Raw genomic sequence first — 17,589 nt, 5'->3', positions numbered from 1 at the left:
GCTCAGCCTTCTGACCTTCAGAACAGAGCCGCAGACCTGGCGAGAGCTTAGCGACAGACTTCCAGTGGCGACGTTCCCTAAAGGTTACCACTGTTGGTATGCAGGAGGGACTTGACCAGGAGGCCAGCTCGCCCAACCCTAATGCTCACGAGGAAAGGGCTCCCGCGGAGGCAGGAAGGAAGTAAAGGCCATTCCTGTTGAGGGGGTGGTCACTCTCCAATCCTGACCCTTTTCTCTGTTCACACAGATCAGATCCCGAGCCAAAATCGAGAAAATTCGAGCCAGTTTATTTAACAATAATGACTTGATTGGTTTGTCAAGTTTGGATGGTGAAGATGAATTGATGGAGATGTCAACGGAAGAGATTCTCACTGTATCCGTAGTAAATCAGAGTTTGTTTGACACTCAGGGGAGCCCAGGATTAGAAGATTATTTCAATGATAAGTCAATTAAAGGTGAGTCATAGGTTTTTTAAATTAATAGACTTTTTTGAGCAGTTTTAAATTTGTAGAACAAACAGAATGAAAATCATTTCCCTCTCCATTCCCAATTTCCCTATTTTTAACATAGAGGAGCTCTGGGGGACACTCCTGGGGTTGCAGATTTAAGAAATGATTTGGGGGTGTTGGGAAGATGGGACAAGAGGTTCATTGCTTTGCTCGGGGCAAATGCATTGTGCGCCTCTTCTTATGATGTAGAGAGAGCACTCCTATACTCTCCCAGCTGTCAAGGCTCAGAAGGCCATCGGGGCAGCCCCTGCCACAGGCTGCTGTGTGCCACCCAGCCCAGGGACCATCAGGAATGGCTCTGCCACAGCCTGCTTCACACTTGAATGTGGGCTTGCATTCAAGTCATGCTTTTCTTTTTGTCTAGCCAGGCTCCCCCTTGTTCAAGTTCAAGTGTATGTCTTTCATTCTGTCCTATGGAGCTAGAATGTACCAAGCATATTGCTGGTAGTCATTCAGTCCTATGCTTGAGGACAGTGAATGCCTCACCTTTTAAAACTAATTCTTGGGGCAGAAACAGTTCTAGCGCCTTTCTCACAAAGTCCTGCTTTGTCGTTCTGGTGGCTCTTACATGGGTAGACCCTGTCTCGCTTCCCCACATCTTTTGTTATGGTGCTGAGGATTCACCCAGGACCCTGGCTCTACCAAGGCCCCCCAGAGCAAATCTAGCAGAAAATCCCGCCACTTGAAGCCAGACACTCGCCCCAAGCTTCACTTCAGAAGCAGCAGCAATTTTTCTTTTTAGAATTATAGTTCTTTGTGTTCTCATTTTTATTATGTGCTAATCTTTCTCAACTTTGAATCCCTGTCCTTTTTTCTAAATCTTGGGTATTGTTTGAAATTTCATAATTAATTGAATTTTCTTTCGTTTTCCAAGTACAAAAATGTTGAGTATAAGTTTTGTTGTTTCAAATTTTTACCCTCCAATCATGAATTTTTGAAATGTTTCCCCAGTGCTGGGACCTGGGTGAGGCAAGTGAGGCCTTGGGCATAAAATTTAATGGGGCTCCAAAAAACTCAGTTATCTAGATAAATACTATCTTAATGCAATATTTCTAAAAGTCAAAATGAGTGCAAAATAACCATGATAAGCAAAATACTAAAATTTTAAATAAAGACAAGTTTAGCGTTACTGATTTTTTTCTTTTGCATCAAGCTTTCTTATGGCTCAGCACAGCCGTGTTAATGTTTTACTCATCATGGGTTGTTTTGTATTAATTTTGATTTTTTTTTTTAAGTACTGCATTAAGATATGTACCTTGTCACTGAGTTTTTGGCAGTCTTGCACCTCAGGGGCCTGCCTGGCTGTCCTCACCCTGCTCTTGGCTCAGTTCCCTTGTTAGTGGTTTTTTTTTTTTTGCCCCTTCAGCTCTCAGCTGCCCACATGGGGATGCCTAGTGTAAGATCTGTGCCTTTTTCTGCCATAATTAATGCTCTCCCAGTCTTTTCATACTTTAAATTTCGTTCGAGTTCCTGATTCTGTTAGAGGCAAACCTCGCACATAAAGTACTCCGTCTTTTGATAGCGTGTTTGCCGTGTTACTGCCACGAAATTTTTTAAGTTGTGGTTCTGCTGGGTCAGCTCTTGGGACTCAGCCACCTCTTTTGCACACCTGTCCCCCCACCCTCAGCCCAGATGCCTGCAAGGCCTTTGTGCTGTGGTTTCCACAGCCAGGCCTGACCTGGGTCTGGCTCTGGTGTGGGGACCCCCAGAGAGAGAATGAGGAGCACAGACGGAGGAAGTCAGTCAGCTCTTAAGTTGGGGTGCTCGGCCATGAGAGGCGTGCAGATGGGTTCCTGACTGGCCCGTTAGGAAAGGTGCGAGCGCCTTCGGGAGCACATGTTTGGGAACAAATAAATTTTTTTGTGTGTGGGCTCGTAGACAATTTTCTTGGATCTGAGAAAAGTTTCCTTTCCACCTGCTCATTGTGTCAGTTTTGAAACATGTTCTCTAATAATGTAATAACTGTTTAACAACTTGTACTCTGCACTAACAATACTTGCAGGCTCTGTATCCTTTTGTGCTTTGGGACCAGCCATCACAAACGTGTAGTATAAGTTACTGTAGGTTACACCGCCATAAGAAACAGACCCAAGAGTTCAGTGTCTCGAACCCAGTGGAAGTTTATTTCTCGTACGTGTTTAAGAGTCCAGGGTGAGCACCGAGGTCTGCCATCCCAGGGGGCTTGTCATTTCCACGCAGCCAGCGGGGGACACGTGTGCAGAAGAGAGCAGCCGGGCCCAGAAGGGGCTCCTGTCCCTCAAGGGCCACACCTTACAACAAAGAAGGCTGACATGTAACAGAGGGCTGCGCTCCAAAGGGGGAGACCAGGTTTCAGTGGACAGCTCACTGTTGCTGCTAACTGTCTGTTACCCACTTTTAAAAATGAATTATTTATGAAAAGTAAATGCTGCGAGTCTTATCCTTACATCGCATGCTCGGGCCCCCCTCCATCTGTAACAGGTGAGAAGCTGGTGCCTGGGGCCAGAGAGGTGCTGACGGAGATATTTAAGAGCTGCGCCCACTCAGAGCAGATGCTGAGCCTGACACCAGCAAAGCCCATCAAAGTGTCTGACATTTATCTTAGCAAAGAGCAGATCAACTCCCAGACGCCAGGCAACCTCCTTCACCTCTTCTTCACCAACGTCCGGCCTCCAAAGAAGGTGCTGGAGGACCAGCTCACCCAGGTAGCTGCCCCTCCCCGCGTGCCTGTGCTGGGCCCCAGGTGTGCCTCGGGGACAGCCTGAGGACCCCGTCCCCCTTTGGCACCCACAGATCCTGAGGAAGTACGGCGTGCCAAAGCCCAAGTTTGACAAGAGCAAGTACAGCAAGGCAGGGAAGGAGCAGCACCCCGTGAAGGTGGTCAGCACCAAGCGGCCCATCACCAAGCCGCCCGCCAAGGACAAGGCCGTGCTCACCACAGCGTCAGGTGGGCGTCTGGGAGCCGGGCGGGGGCATGGGGTGGCCTCCTGGCAGGTTCCTGCGAGGCCAGACATCCGGGCACGGCTCCGCTCTGCTCCGCTGCCAGGACCCCTTCAGTTCTTGGCTTGTCAACCGAAAGGGTGTTTCATTTGATTCACCAGTGCAGTCAAGTCTGGACCGTGCAGGCTGGGAAGCGGACCAGTGTGAATTAACGAAACATCTAAAATGTACAGACTTGTTTCAAAAGTCGGACTTCTTTAAACCACACAAATAACTCATAGTTATTATAGAAAGACTATAAAATGCATACGTGCATGTTGAAAACAATGTAATTACCCCGTGCATAGCAACTACTTTTCACACTTAAGTGCATGACATCGTATGTAGGCATATGTATTCTTTTCTTAAATTTTAAATGGCTAAACTACTACAAAATTCAAAAGCTTCTGCAGTGAAAAGCCACTCCACTTTCTCTCCACCCTCACGCCCCCGGGTCCCCTCCCTGAGACTGCCAGTGTCACACAGCCTTCCAGAACTCTCTATCACACACAAGCAAGTTTATACACACCCAAGTGTGGGAGCCGTACACACTGCCCATACCTACCTTGCTGCTTTTGTCACTACTAGTCTTGCATGGAAAGAACTTCTCGTTCCTTTTTAACAGCTATATAATATTCCATGTGGATATGCACACATATTTAATAGAATTTTCTTTAGTTGCGGGTTATGACTCTCCAATACTTCCAGCTGAAACTACAACAAAGTGTTACCAAGTAGGGGTCTCCAGAGGAATTGTTCAAATGATCAGAAAAATGAGGGGTCTTTTTGTTAATTATATATAAACGGTGCCTGTAAATCAGTACCGTCAGTAGAATTGTCTGTGGTGGTGGGACTCGGCTGTTTTTCTACCTGTGCTATGAAGACAGGAGCCACGAGCCACATGTGAGCACTTGAAAGGTGGTGAGTGCAGCCAAGGAACTGAATTTGTCATTTTAGTTTAATTAATTGAACTTAAGTATCTACATCTAGCTCATGGCTACTTCTTGGACAGTACAGCTCCGAAGTATGTTGAAAGAATGTCTGAAAAGTGTCTCTTTGAGATTTTTCACATTTGACAGCATCAGTTTGTCCTCATAATTGGCTTAGTAAGCTTTTCTCGGTCAGAACAAAGCTGATCTTGAACCCAACCCTGTCTGAACCGTAGGCGTAGTTGAGGAATATGAACTAACGCATGTGTGAGCTTCTGCATTTCTTGTTGGGGGGAGGCGTGGCCACAGGTGCTCTGATTCCATTGCTTTGGTCTACAGCAGGACTGCCTTAAGTGAGAAGAAGCCAACTGTGAAGCCCAAGTCCCCGGAAAAGAGCAAGCCAGACGAAAAGGACCCAGAAAAGTCACCCACCAAAAAACAAGAAGGTGAGGCCTTTCGAGCTTCCTTTGCTCGGCCCGCTCCAAACTCTTTGGAGTGTACTTTCTCTTCTAATAATGGCTCTTGAGCCATTCTCTACTGCTCGGGCCTGCTTCTGTTTCTTTGAAATGTATTTTTTCTTCTAATAAACTGTCCTTTTCTGCAACTTTAAAAAAAAAAACCACAGTGAGTGAGCAACTTGAGCCTGGTTTGGGGTTGGGGGCTACTTCCATCCTGGAGGTGGGTGGTCCCCCTGGGAACCGGCCTCTTTGCTTTCCCCCATCTCGCTGGGTGCCCGTGGGTCTTAGTTTAGGCAGGAGACGCATTGCCACAGACACTGGGGCAGAGTATCTGGCCGGTGCCAGCCATTGCCCCAAGATGCGGTCTTTGATGACCGTGAACTTACAAAGATCAATATAGCAGATCCAGAAATACCCTACACCCAAGGTGACTGAAAGTAAAGATCTGACATCTGCTTAGAAATTCTCTTCCAGAAGGGTCTTTCTTTCCTGGGGCATCAGAACTTTAGCCTCCGAAAAGCTCAGAGGTGGAGAAAGCTATTCTCATTGTCACAGAATTAGTCGGGAATGTTTCTGAGATTAGAGAAAGAAGGGACTGTGGGAAAAACGCTGCACCACCTACCTGGGCAGTGGGTGGGAATGGCCAGTTAACAGGCCCTGGGTTGGCCGGAGACAGGAGGTGGGTTAGATGGACTGGGCCCTGAAAGAGGGGCTCCGCTGTGCCCAGTTCTTACCAAATTCTTATCACTGTGAACGCTTTTCTCCTCAGTCCCTGAGGAAAAGTATCTGACCTTGGAAGGCTTTCACAAGTTTGTTGTTGACCGAGCCAAGCAAGACATCCGTAGTGTCTGGAGGGCGATTTTATCCTGTGGCTACGATCTCCACTTTGAGAGGTAAGAGGTTGGTCCTCAACCCCTTTCATACTTTCTATAAAAATAGTTTTCAGTCCCTAGATGCACCCCCAAGAAACACTTCCTGGGGAGCCATTCCGTATGCCGTTTTTAATGCCCGCTGAGTTGCTTTCTCATTTTTCCTAATTGCTGAAGTGTGTTTTCTAACCCATTTGAAGACAAACCCTGTTCTAAACAACAGAGATTCACATTCTCACAGTTCTGGAGGCTGGACGTTCAAGGTCAGGTGTCAGCAGGTTTGGCATCTCCCGAGGCCTCTCCTTGGCTTGCAGATGGCTGCCTGGTCCTCACATGGCCTTTCCTCCATGCAAGTGCCTCCCTGGGGTCTCTCCCTCTTCCTATAAGGACACCAGTCCTATTGGATCAGGGCCCATCCTGTGACCTCACTTAACCCGAATTACCTCTTCACAGGCCCATCTCCAAATACAGTCACGTTGGGCTTCAACATATGAATTTCAGTCCCTAATGGGGACAGATTTCTTACTCCAAAGAGCCTTTTTTCCCTCTGAGTTTGCATTGCCCTCTGCCCCCCTCCCCCAGGCACAGTGAGGCCACTGCTTACCAAGTCTCCAGGACCAAACAGATCTGGCTTTCCCTAGCAGCTACAAGTGAACCCTGAACAGGCAAGACATTTGCAAACCAAAAGCAAGCCTCCTGGTCCTCTCCTCCTGGCTCCTCACCCACAGCAAGGTGCTGGGCAGCAGAGAGGGAATGGCTGCCAGCGGCAGGCTTTTAAAGTCCATTGGCGGAGTTGAGAAGTTGTTCACTGCTTGGCACCAGTGTTTTGTACCTTCACTGAGGGCTCAAGAGTCGATCCCTGGGTGGCCCTGGGCGGCCCTGGGCGGCCCTGGGCATTGGGGCAGCAACAAGTTTTCTGACTTGCTGTAGAAACCAGTTTGGGGCTTTTGTTGAAAGTAGAATCACCCATTTTGGACTGGAAACTGTATTCTAAGTGGGAAGGGAACAAATTGGGCTGCAAACTAATTCCAAAGTGACACCTTGTTATAGCCAAGAGGGCTCATTCTTGTGCGTCATGGGGTCATGGTGACGTCCTGATCCCTTCTTCCCTTTTTACCACGCCTGGTCTCAGGGCGACCTGCCTGGATCAGCCGGCCTGGGGGGGCTGTGAGGGGACCCTCCCGTCAGAAAGCCCCTTCTCAAGGAGGATGGGTCTCCAAGCAATCCCTAAACAGGACCGGGGTGGCCTGCAGAAGAGAGGCGTGGCACCTCCCCAAGACTGGCCCTCCGTGCGTGGCACGCCCCATGGAGCATGTGGCTTACTTGCAGTACCATGGCTTCTGGGACTAGATAAAGGCACCCGTGCCCACCTGCCTGCCTGCCTGCCTTTCTGGGGTTCATGGCTTAATGTTTGTGGAATAAGGACATGCACACATTACAAACACAAAGGCGATCCTGCGATTCTGTGCCCAGGGATCATCTCTGTAATGGTTGGTGAACGTCTCTCCCAACAGTTTTCTGGGGGCAGGTGTTTTCAGGACTGTGGAGGTGGCGTCAGACGAGACATACTGTTCTGCAGTCTGCCTTTTTCATTTTTCCACATCAGCCCATATTATTCCACCAGATGATTTTAAGGGCCGCCCAGCAGGCCATTGTTAGGGTGTGGTGGGGTTTGTTTAGTCATCTGGCTGTGTCTGACGTAGCTGCGGTGAGCAGGCCTGCAGCGATGCCCTCACAAACACACCTGCGCCTGTCTAGTCAAATATCCCTGTGGGGGTGCCCTGGAAGAGATCGCTGGGTAAAGGGTAATGGCTTCAGTAACACCAGGCTGGCTCCTACCGTGCCCTTTCATGTGCGGGTACCATGTTGTGTGCATCACAGGCGTCCTGTCAGTGAGTTTCCGTGACAGCACGTGAGGCTGTGCTGTGGCTAACTCCATTTTAGATGAAGAAACTGGCTCGAAACGTAGGCATGCTCTGTGGCCAGGCCTGGATTCCACCCAAGGACTCTAGAGCCCCACCTTCACCATAACACCCACTGTCCACGGACGAGAGGGAGGCACGTGTGCATGCATGTCGCCAGAGTCCTACCGTCACCAGCCTGCTCCGCTTGGGCTTCCCCTCACCACAGCACCTTGGCCGAGCTCCAGGAAACAACTTGAGAGGCAGGGCCATCTTAGAAACGTCCTTGGGAGCTGGACAAGGCCCCGGAGGAGTCCGGCAGGCCCCAGTGTCCCCCCCACACACCTTGCCCTTCGCCCCCCTCCATCCCCAGGTGTGCCTGCATTGATGTCCGACATGCGCACAAGGCCTCAAGGAAGTGGACCCTGGAGATGGACGTGGCGCTCGTGCAGTACATCAACCGGCTGTGCCGCCACCTGGCCATCACACCCGCGCGGCTTCATCCCCACGAAGTGTACCTGGACCCCGCGGACGCCAGCGACCCCAGAGTGGCCTGTCTCTTGAGTAGGTGACCCTAGGGGAATGCCCCGTCGGGGATCCCCCATAACAGTACTAGGAACACACACAAAAAGAGGATATTCTCTCCAAGGCCACCCCCGGGACATAACACATTGGCAAATGGCCCCTGGGCTGTTTGTGTGTCTGTCCCCACGTGTCCCCCAGGCCGGTGCTTTGCCTGTGCAGCACTCGGCCAGGTGTCTGCAGCAGCCCTTGCTATCTCCTGGACACTGTGAAGGGTCGTGGGCAAGCAATTGTCCCGTCCTTCTCACAGCTGAAGAGGAGACATACGTGAAGGCACACGAGTAAAGGACACTGTGCCAATGTCCCAGCTTCCTGGTTTTGAAATGTGAGATCACATTGGGGAAAGTCGGGGAAAGGTACACAGGACTCTGCACTGTTGTGCAACTTCCTATAAGTCTGTCGTTATTTCAGAGTTAAAAGTTCAGAAATAATACAGTACGCAGTCCTGGCATGGCCCCACAGGTGGGCTGAGAGGCCTGGGTTTCCCCAAGAGCCAGGGCCCCCCACTGGCCCTCCTGGGCCTCGCTCTTTGTCTCGGGCACTTTGGGGGCCCACTTATCACGACAGCGTGTCTGGGCCCCGGGGATAAAGCCCACAGCAGGAGCCTCCCAGTCCCGCTTGAAACCCCCCACTCCTGGCCGCCCTCCCTACGTGCGATGACCCCTACGTTTGTTTACACATGGAGCCCCAGCCTGACACACACACCCCCATGCCCCTCTGTGCCCCCGTGTCCCTCGTGCCCTGCAGACGTGCCCAGCGAGAGCTTGCGTCTGCGCTTCGCGCTGCTCCAGTCCCTGAACACCACGCTGGAGACCTTCTTCCTGCCCCTGGTGGAGCTGCGCCAGACACCCATGTACACCCACAGCATCGCCGCCCTGCTGAAGGAGGCCAAAGGTCAGTGCCTGGCTGCCAGGGATGTCGCCCCCCACACCAATGTGCACGTGTCCCCTGGAGCAGTTCACTCAGACCAGTAGCATTAACTCCACTCTGGAAAATGAAAGGGTTCACATTACTGAGAAGAGAAAGTTAAAGCCCTGACTCTCTGTCTGCCCCCACATTTCTGCATCCCAGAGATGACCCTGAACAGATGAGCATCTGTCCTCCTAGACTATTCTGTTCACATACAAATAGACACACACACTTTTCTACCGTGTTTCCCTGAAAATAAGACCGGGCCTTATATTAATGTTTGCTCCAACAATCTACATTTATTCATTTATTCATGTACAAAAATCTGCATTTATTCAAACAGTCACGTCTGGCTGATGACCTTCACTGGGGCTTATGTTTGGGGTGGGGCTTATATTACGAGCATCCTGAAAAATCATGCTAGGGCTTATTTTCCAGTTCGGTCTTATTTTCAGGGAAACACGGTAATCAAAAACAGGTATTCTACATTCTGCCCGGCAACTCCATTTTCTCTTTGGTGACCTGCTCCAGAGACCTCTGCTGACACACACAACCCCCTTGCCTTGCCGTCCATGGTGTAGGTGCCCGTAGTTTATTGATAGTCTGTTCTCTATTGACAGACACTTGAGTGGTTTTCATTTTGGGCTGTTTCAGAAAATGCTACAGCCAACCTTCTTGTTTTTTGTGCATTTGGGATTGTATCTCTGCCAGTTGGGTGTCTCCAGGGGTTTGTGCGTTAACATGAGTAGAACCTAAATGGTTTGCAAGTTCCCCATGCAGGGACCCGAAGGGCATCCCAGAAGAGACTGGACAGACCCAGAGGGGACAGCATGGCCTCAGCCAGGCCTCAGGGGTGACCAGGACGCAGCCCCATCCCAGCCCCTCTCCCACATTCCCTGCTTCAGGGCTGATCTTCTACGACACGAAGGTGACCGTAATGAACCGGGTGCTGAACGCCACTGTGCAGAGGACAGCTGACCACGCGGCGCCTGAGATCACTTTGGACCCCCTGGAAATCGTGGGAGGTATGACCAGCTTCACAGACAGGAAGGTGCAGGCAGTGGCGTGAACAGACTAGTTTGTTTCTCGCACATAAAAGAAGCCTCAAGAAGAAGAGAATCCGGGGCTGCCTTCTGGCTGTTTCTGTGCTGCCCCAGCCTCCAAGTGTGTGGCTTCACCCTCAGGGTCCCCCAGGAGCTCTGTGCTCGAGGCAGCCGGAGGAAGGGGATGGTCTTTCCTTTCCATCTCGTTGGAGAATTTGGCCTTGAGGCCACATCTAACTGCAGGGGAGGGTGGGACGTGCAGACTTTATTCTGGTTCACCACGGACCTGCCAAAACTGGGGTTCTGGCACCAAAGAAGAGGGGGCGAGTGGATACTGGGGAGGCAGCCAGGAGTTCCAGCCATAGCCCGTAAACAAACAAACTATGATGGACACAGGTGGAGGAGATGAGGGGCCTGGGTGGGGGAGGGCCGACCACTGAGAGAACAGGCCACCATGTGGCCGAGGCATGAAAGACGTGAAGCATTCCAGAGCACAGCGAATGCTGGGCGAGGGAACGGACTGAGGGCGGAGAAGCAGGCAGAGGCCTGGCAAGACGTCTGCCCTGTGGGGAGGGGGCCAAAGACTGCCACGGGGAGGTTTCACGAGTCCCTGTCTCTTTCCAGGGGAGATCAGAGCTTCTGAAAACTCCTACTTCTGCCAGGCTGCCAGGCAGCTGGCCTCGGTGCCGTCATCGCAGCTTTGCGTCAAACTGGCTAGTGGCGGCGACCCCACCTATGCCTTCAACATCCGCTTCACTGGGGAGGAGGTCCACGGCACCAGTAAGTGCCCCTCCGCCCCCCGCAGGCTGTCACCCAGCCAGTCTAGGGTGGGGGCTGCGTTTAGAACGTAGAAATCATGCGGTTGCTTTCAGCCCAAATTGCCCAAGCTATTGCCCATTAGCAAGCGTAAAGGCCACATCTTCATTACCTTCTGCAGAAGCTAGAACTGCCCCCGGGGAGACCATCCTGTCCAGCCTCTCCAAATCCTCCCCCACGGGCTTGCCTCTGCCCCCAGGGGAACTGTGTCTGCCGCAGGTGTGGGGCTTCAGCCCGGTGTCATCCAGGCTCGGGGACAGCACCTCTGGTCAGTGCTGGCGTGCTCTTCCGCTCAGCGGACCTGGGAGGGACCCCCTCAGGGCAGACTGGCCTCCTCCACAGGCAGACCCCTGGCTGAGGGGCTGGTTGGGCTAAAAGCTCGTACTTGGCCCGTGAGAGGCAGGGTGTTGGGGAGACCTTGATGGAAATGACACCGTCTGTCATTTCACGCTGTAGGGATGAGGAAAAGCAGCTCAGAAAGTGCTCCCTCATGGCCCTCGTGGTCATTTTTAGCCCCAGACATTCAGAAAATGCCTCCCACTCTGGATGGGGGAAGGAACCCATTTCCTGACTTGGCCGCAGCAGGGAGGCTGCTGGCGCAGCTTCACCCCCATCCCCGCTGCGATTGATCATTGATTGGGGGAGCGCCATTCGAGCAGCATCTCAGCCAGCGGCACTGCGCCTCCTCGGGCGCCTACCCGACCCCCCCTGGTTCTCTAAGAACAGAGCCCAGAATGCCAGGCCCCTGAGCAACACCCTTCACCCCTCATAGCACCAAATGTCACAAGGTACCAACGTTGACCCGCTTTACATATAGGCAGACTGGGCCACTCCAAAGTTAAGTAGCTTCCCCAAAGTCAGGCAGCTGGCTGGGGCTCCAGCCCAGGTCTGCCCAGCACTTGGCAGGAATGTCCCGCCTCTTCATAGAAGCTGGGTGAGGGCCAGGCCCTGACATCTGTCCCCAAGCAAGTCCTTCAAGCAGTATGCGTGCACAGCTGTCCTCGGGGCTTCCTGACCTTGGCAGTGACGGGACCAGAGGAGGCCCATCCACTGAGAGGACTTTTGCAAAAAAACCAAAGGCACCTTCGGAATGGCAGCAGTGGGAAAGCAGATGACAGCCCGTCCCTTTCCATGTCCTCACACGTCCGTCCCTTCACCTCTGTGTTCACTGAACACACACTGAGCACCTGGGCCTTGGGGGAGGCAGTGCTGAGTAAAACAGGTGCCCTGCTCTGGGCACAGCCCGGGAGACAGACGTGGCTCAGGCAAGCCCACAGATCAGCATAAACTTGCAGCCGTGAGACCCCACGGAGGGGTCTGCATTTGATCTCCTTGAAACTAGCCTGTGAGGTTGGTACAGTTCCCATCCCCATTTGACAGATTGACTGAGGCTGGCTCAGGGAGTGAAGCGATTTTCTGGGGTTGCCCACCGCCCCCCATAAGTGGCACAGCAGGATTCAAGCCCCGGTCTCCCAGCTCTCGGGCGAGTTTTCTTTCCACTCCTCCGCAGCTGCAGGCTGACAAAGGTGGGGACAGTGCCTGTGGGCCGGGGCTGATGGGTGTCCGTCTGTCCCGCAGGCGGCTCCTTCCGCCACTTCCTGTGGCAGGTGTGTAAAGAGCTGCAGAGTTCCTCCCTGTGCCTCCTCCTGCTGTGCCCCAGCTCCGCTGTCAACAAGAACAAGGTAAGACGCCCACGGCCAGTGGCTTGGGTCACGGTGCATGTCCTCATCAGTGCCAGGCCCTTTCACGAGCCTTCCTAGCCTGGGTGGGGCAGGCCCGCGCTGCACTGGCCTGGCCAGCTCTGGGACACAGGTTCCCAGGGAGTCAGCTGGCTCCGCCTCCACTTCCAGGGCAAGTACATCCTGACGCCCAGCCCCATCACCTGCGGGGAGGAGCAGCTGCTGCACTTCCTGGGCCAGCTGCTGGGCATCGCGATTCGAGCTGACGTCCCTCTTCCCTTGGACCTCCTGCCCTCCTTCTGGAAGACGCTGGTGGGTGAGCCCCTGGACCCCGACCAAGACCTGCAGGAAGCAGACATACTCACATACAATTACGTCAAGAAATTTGAGAGTGTAAGTGAAACTCACATGTCTCCTGGGGGACAGCAGGGCCCCAGAACAGTGCCCCTGGGACGCTTATTGCCACCTCTGTGGCCTGGGCCACCCAAGCTCCCCAACTAAAGACTGGTAGGGATCTCCCAGAGGATATTAGGACAGGTAAGCCATCTGTGCCAACCAGGCTTGCTTTGTGGGGACAGATGCCTCTGCTGGGCCGCCCAGGGACAACTGAATGAGCAGAGGTATTGGGGTGTGAAATGCTATAAGCAGACCCAGTTTCCCTTTAAAGAGCTCTGCTTTAGGGCCTTGTCAAGAGCACAGATCAATTCTCTGGGATCCCCTGAGATTGGCCATGAAGGCGGTGGGAATGCAGTGGGACCCACAGAGCAAGCGAGACCACAGCAGTGTCTGACGCCCCTCTGCACACACAGACTAGCTTCCCTGGAGAGGGATGTGGTCGGGTCTCAGGCTGCCCGCTGGGCCTGTGGGAGCCACGCAGATCTGTCCGTTGGTTCTGCAGTCACGCAGCCTGCCGTGGGCCAGGCTCTGGGCTCACAGCCCGTCCTCAGGCAGCTCCCGGGCTGCTCTCCGTTTTTATGGTCCCGTCCTGGAGGGCTGTATTCAGAAGTCCTCGCGAGGGAAGTGAGGCTCAGAGACGTGAGCCAGGAGCAGGGCCGCCAGTGGAGCCCAGATCTGTCCAGCAGGAAAGCCTGTGCTTTGGGGCAGCACACATTCTCCACGGGTTAGGGACTGTCGCGTCCCGCGTAGCACAGGCAATGATGAGTGAGAGGGGACAGCACAGGGTGAAAGAAAATAAGAGAGACAAAGATAGATTTATGACACGAGGCCAGGGGGCTGCAGTTCTCTCTCTTTGGAACTGAGCACCTAATCGGACCAACGTGAAGCTTTTATTAAGAAATGTTAAAGGAGTAAAACTTCTTTATTTTTTCTAAAGTCTGTGTGATAAGTGCCTTAAGGCCAATTACCATCGACCAAACCCATTGTACTCCAACACAAGTTGTGTCTTCGTACTCCTACACACACAATCCCCAGGATGGTGCAGCTGCAGCTGCGTCCATGAATTAAGGGAGATAACCGACATCATTCCGCTGGGTCCCAGTTTTCCAGGACACCCCTTGAGGAAGCTTTACCGATATCATTTCACCGGGTCTCAGTTTTCCGAGACACTTTCTCGTGACCTTGTTAGGTTAGGGGCTGGTGTGGGGGGGGCAGTCAAGGATGAGGCTGTAAGGCAACAAGGGACTGTCCCGGTGGACTGTGGAGGTGGCCTCTGATCCAGTCCCTCCCCCTTGAGCCGACTGTGTGTGAGGCCTGGCAGAGGCTGCTGTCCAGGGGACCTCTGCTGAAGGCCATCAGCTAACTGTGCCTGCACTTGATGGGCTCCCTGTAAGCCGTCCCTTTAGCTGCCACTTGAGGGCAGACTGTGCAAGGGAGCAGCCAGCCAACAGACTGGCTAATAGTTGGCTTCTCGGCTTCTCGGCAGAAACCGATGATGATGCACTGTCTAAAGGGTCAAAGCAGGATGTCGCCATGGGCTGGGGATTTGTGTAGCTGCCAGGCACTGCTCCAAGAAGTCCTCCGGGGCTGTGGTTGGCAGCATGGGCCTGGGGCAGGCAGGGGATGTAAGACGGTGTCCGGCAGACAGTCCAGCCAAGGCTCCTGTTCTGGAAGGTTCTGGAACACCAGAGGGTGCTGGAATACCAGCGCTACACCAGAGGTTGGGGGGTGGGGAGGGCAACTGACCCAGGAAGAAATGCTCTGAACTTCTGTCAGGGGGGCCTGTAGCCTTCACCATGGTGGGAGGTTACTGCTAAGGACACATATATGCACAGACCCTAACTCCCACCTTCACCATCCCAGAGCTGCAGTCTTATTTTTTTTTTATATAGATTTTTATTGGGGAATTGGGGGATGGGAACAGCGCTGGGGAAGGGAATGGGGGAAGGGGAACAGACAAGTTGCTGTCATTTTGTTCTTCAGTCTAGTTGTGGAGGACATTGCTTCACTGGCCCAAGTTGGCACCATCATTGCGCTCTTCCCGGGCGAGGCAGATCAGTCGCCGGCTTCTGGACGGCCGCTCACTGAGGCTGCTGGCCACTCACGCTGGCTGCTGGCTACACACGGTAGCCCATGGCAACCCACCTGCTGTCGCCGGCGACTCAAGGCAGCCCAGCTCCAGGTTGAGCTGTTGTTCAGAATCTTAGCTGTGGAGGGCAGTGTCACTGGCCCTCATATGTGGGATCCGAACCGGGGTCCTCTGGCGTCCCAAGCCAGGTCTTAACCAGTGTGCCACTCAGCCGGCCCCCAGAGCTGCAGTCTTATTCGTTCTCCTCTGGGTCAGATCCTGCCATCTCTTCACAGCTCAGTGTGGTGTGCCAAATGGTAGAGGGGGTAGCCCACGTATATCCCACAGATGGAATTAAGTCAGGGCTCTCTGTTGGCAAGTGACAGAAAGTCCAGCTCAGATCAGCTTAGGACAATTTTATAAAGTACTTTGCTCTTAAAACAAAATGTACAGATATAGTTTGGGCTTCAGGCAGGGCTGAATCCAGGTGCTCAAATGATAGCATGAGTAATCGGTCTCAAGACGGCCCCCAGCAGGACAAGGCATATCATCTTAGAGCATATCCACTCCAGTGAAAGAGGCTGCTGCTTCCAAACAGTAACAGGAGCATCCCTGTAATTGGGGTCTCGTTAGCATATGCCCAGCCCTGAAGTGTTGGCGGGCTCTGATTGGCCAGGCCCGTGCCATGTGCTCATTCGTGATGGCCGAGGGTAGCCTCCGCCCACACCATGCCTGGTGTTTGCCCAGCTGGAGGTTGGGATTCCGACTTGCAGGGGCCTTGGGAGTGGGCCAGGCAGTTAACCCATCTGCCTCTGCCCTTCAGATCAATGACGAGACCGAGCTGGAGGCCCTGTGTGCCGAGATCACCTCCCAGCACCTGGCCACGGAGAGCCCCGACAGTCCCAACAAGCCCTGCTGTCGGTTCACCTACCTGACCATGACAGGCGAGGAGGTGGAGCTGTGCAGCCGCGGCCGGCACGTCCCTGTGGCGTGAGTATGTGTGCATGGGGAGGGGACTGACCAAGCTGGCCGACCAGGGCATGACAGTTGTTGCCCTGGACTTGGGCAACAGCACAAGGGCTAGGTCAGGTGACAGGTGGCTTTCGCCAGTGGGGGTGGATAGGAGGCAGGACATGGGGCACCAAGAAAGATGGTGGGCCGTCTTCAGCAGAAGATTTTATTAGGAAAACACCAGCTCTGAGGTAGGTGACACCCAAAGGCAGGAGAGGGGTGCCCTGAGCTCCCAGGATTGGGAAGTCTGGGTAACTGGACACTGAGGAGCCCCCCGTCCGCCTCCTGCCTCACCTGCGTCGCCCTGGGCCCCACAGGTGGGAGAACAAGGACACCTACGCGGCCGCCATCCGGAGCCTGCGGCTGCAGGAGCTGCAGAATGACGAGTGCATGACAGCCGTGCGGGCAGGCCTGGGCTCCATCATCCCCCTGCAGCTGCTCACCACACTCAGCCCCCTGGAGATGGAGCTGCGGACCTGCGGCCTCCCCTACATCAACCTCGAGTTCCTGAAGGTCAGTGGCCCGTCATAGACCTTCCTGTGTCCCAGCTCGCCTGCCTCCAGAGCCCCGGCCTTCAGCCACCATCCTGAGGGGAACACCGTTCTTGCCAAGATCCCTCCGCTCCTCAGCCTGGCCTCTCTTGCCCTTGCCAAGTGACCTTGGCCAAGTGACTTTATGTCTAGTGGGAATGGTGACGGGACCTGCCCAGCGGGGTCAGAGGGGTAACGTTCACAGAGCCCCTGCTCAGGCCACAAGTCACACAAACGCTGATACAGTTACCTTCGCGGTCATTGTCCTCATCGTCATGTCCCTGTGTCCTGTGGCCATCATGTCCCTGCTGAACCCTGTCCTGGGATTGGGCCCGGCCTGGGGAGGCAGTGGGTTAGCAGCAGCCCGGACCCGCTCACGTCTGGGCCCCTTCTTCCCCAGGCCCACACCATGTACCAGGTGGGGCTGATGGAGACAGACCAGCACATCGAGTTCTTTTGGGGGGCGCTGGAGATGTTTGCCCAGGAGGAGCTGTGCAAGTTCATCAAGTTTGCCTGCAACCAGGAACGCATCCCGTTCACCTGCCCCTGCAAAGACGGGGGCCCCGACACAGCCCATGTGCCCCCGTATCCCATGAAGATTGCCCCCCCAGATGGCACAGCAGGTACTGCCCTCCCCGGTCACGTTCCAAGTGGGGACACATAGGTCCTTCTCTGTTTAGAGCTGGGCCCTGCATGAGGGAGGGACAACAATGGCCCAGCGACCCCAAAGGGAAAGGCGCCGGGGTCACATGCCTCCCCAACCTGACCTTCACCGCCTAGTAGCAGTACAGGCCCAATATTGACATATCCTCTGATATTTTTAAAAGCTAGAACTGAAGGGCCGGCCGAGTGGCTCAGTTGGTTAAGAGCTCGCTCAAGAGTTTGAGCTCTGAGCAACAGCGGTTTGAGTCCAGCCCGAACTGAGCAGCCG

The 17,589-nt window shown here is 53.8% G+C and overlaps 1 protein-coding gene across 1 annotated transcript in view; it reads left to right on the top strand.

Moving 5' to 3' along the window:
* Nucleotides 1-17,589, top strand: part of HECTD4 (HECT domain E3 ubiquitin protein ligase 4) — a 143,560-nt gene that overhangs the window by 123,277 nt on the left and 2,694 nt on the right. Inside the window, exons 60-73 of the mRNA XM_019641571.1 lie at nucleotides 248-455; nucleotides 2,970-3,193; nucleotides 3,282-3,430; nucleotides 4,736-4,842; nucleotides 5,624-5,747; nucleotides 7,998-8,188; nucleotides 8,954-9,100; nucleotides 10,021-10,140; nucleotides 10,783-10,938; nucleotides 12,553-12,656; nucleotides 12,825-13,046; nucleotides 15,941-16,107; nucleotides 16,446-16,641; nucleotides 17,059-17,281. Coding sequence (XP_019497116.1) covers nucleotides 248-455; nucleotides 2,970-3,193; nucleotides 3,282-3,430; nucleotides 4,736-4,842; nucleotides 5,624-5,747; nucleotides 7,998-8,188; nucleotides 8,954-9,100; nucleotides 10,021-10,140; nucleotides 10,783-10,938; nucleotides 12,553-12,656; nucleotides 12,825-13,046; nucleotides 15,941-16,107; nucleotides 16,446-16,641; nucleotides 17,059-17,281 — 2,338 coding nt within the window. The remainder of the gene's footprint in view (nucleotides 1-247; nucleotides 456-2,969; nucleotides 3,194-3,281; nucleotides 3,431-4,735; nucleotides 4,843-5,623; nucleotides 5,748-7,997; nucleotides 8,189-8,953; nucleotides 9,101-10,020; nucleotides 10,141-10,782; nucleotides 10,939-12,552; nucleotides 12,657-12,824; nucleotides 13,047-15,940; nucleotides 16,108-16,445; nucleotides 16,642-17,058; nucleotides 17,282-17,589) is intronic.

This window comes from Hipposideros armiger, unplaced genomic scaffold (genome assembly GCF_001890085.2).
Source record: "Hipposideros armiger isolate ML-2016 unplaced genomic scaffold, ASM189008v1 scaffold_62, whole genome shotgun sequence".
NCBI classification, from domain to species: Eukaryota; Metazoa; Chordata; class Mammalia; order Chiroptera; family Hipposideridae; genus Hipposideros; species Hipposideros armiger.
Note: the sequence above shows the minus strand (reverse complement) of the source record. Positions and strands in the feature narration are given on the sequence as shown.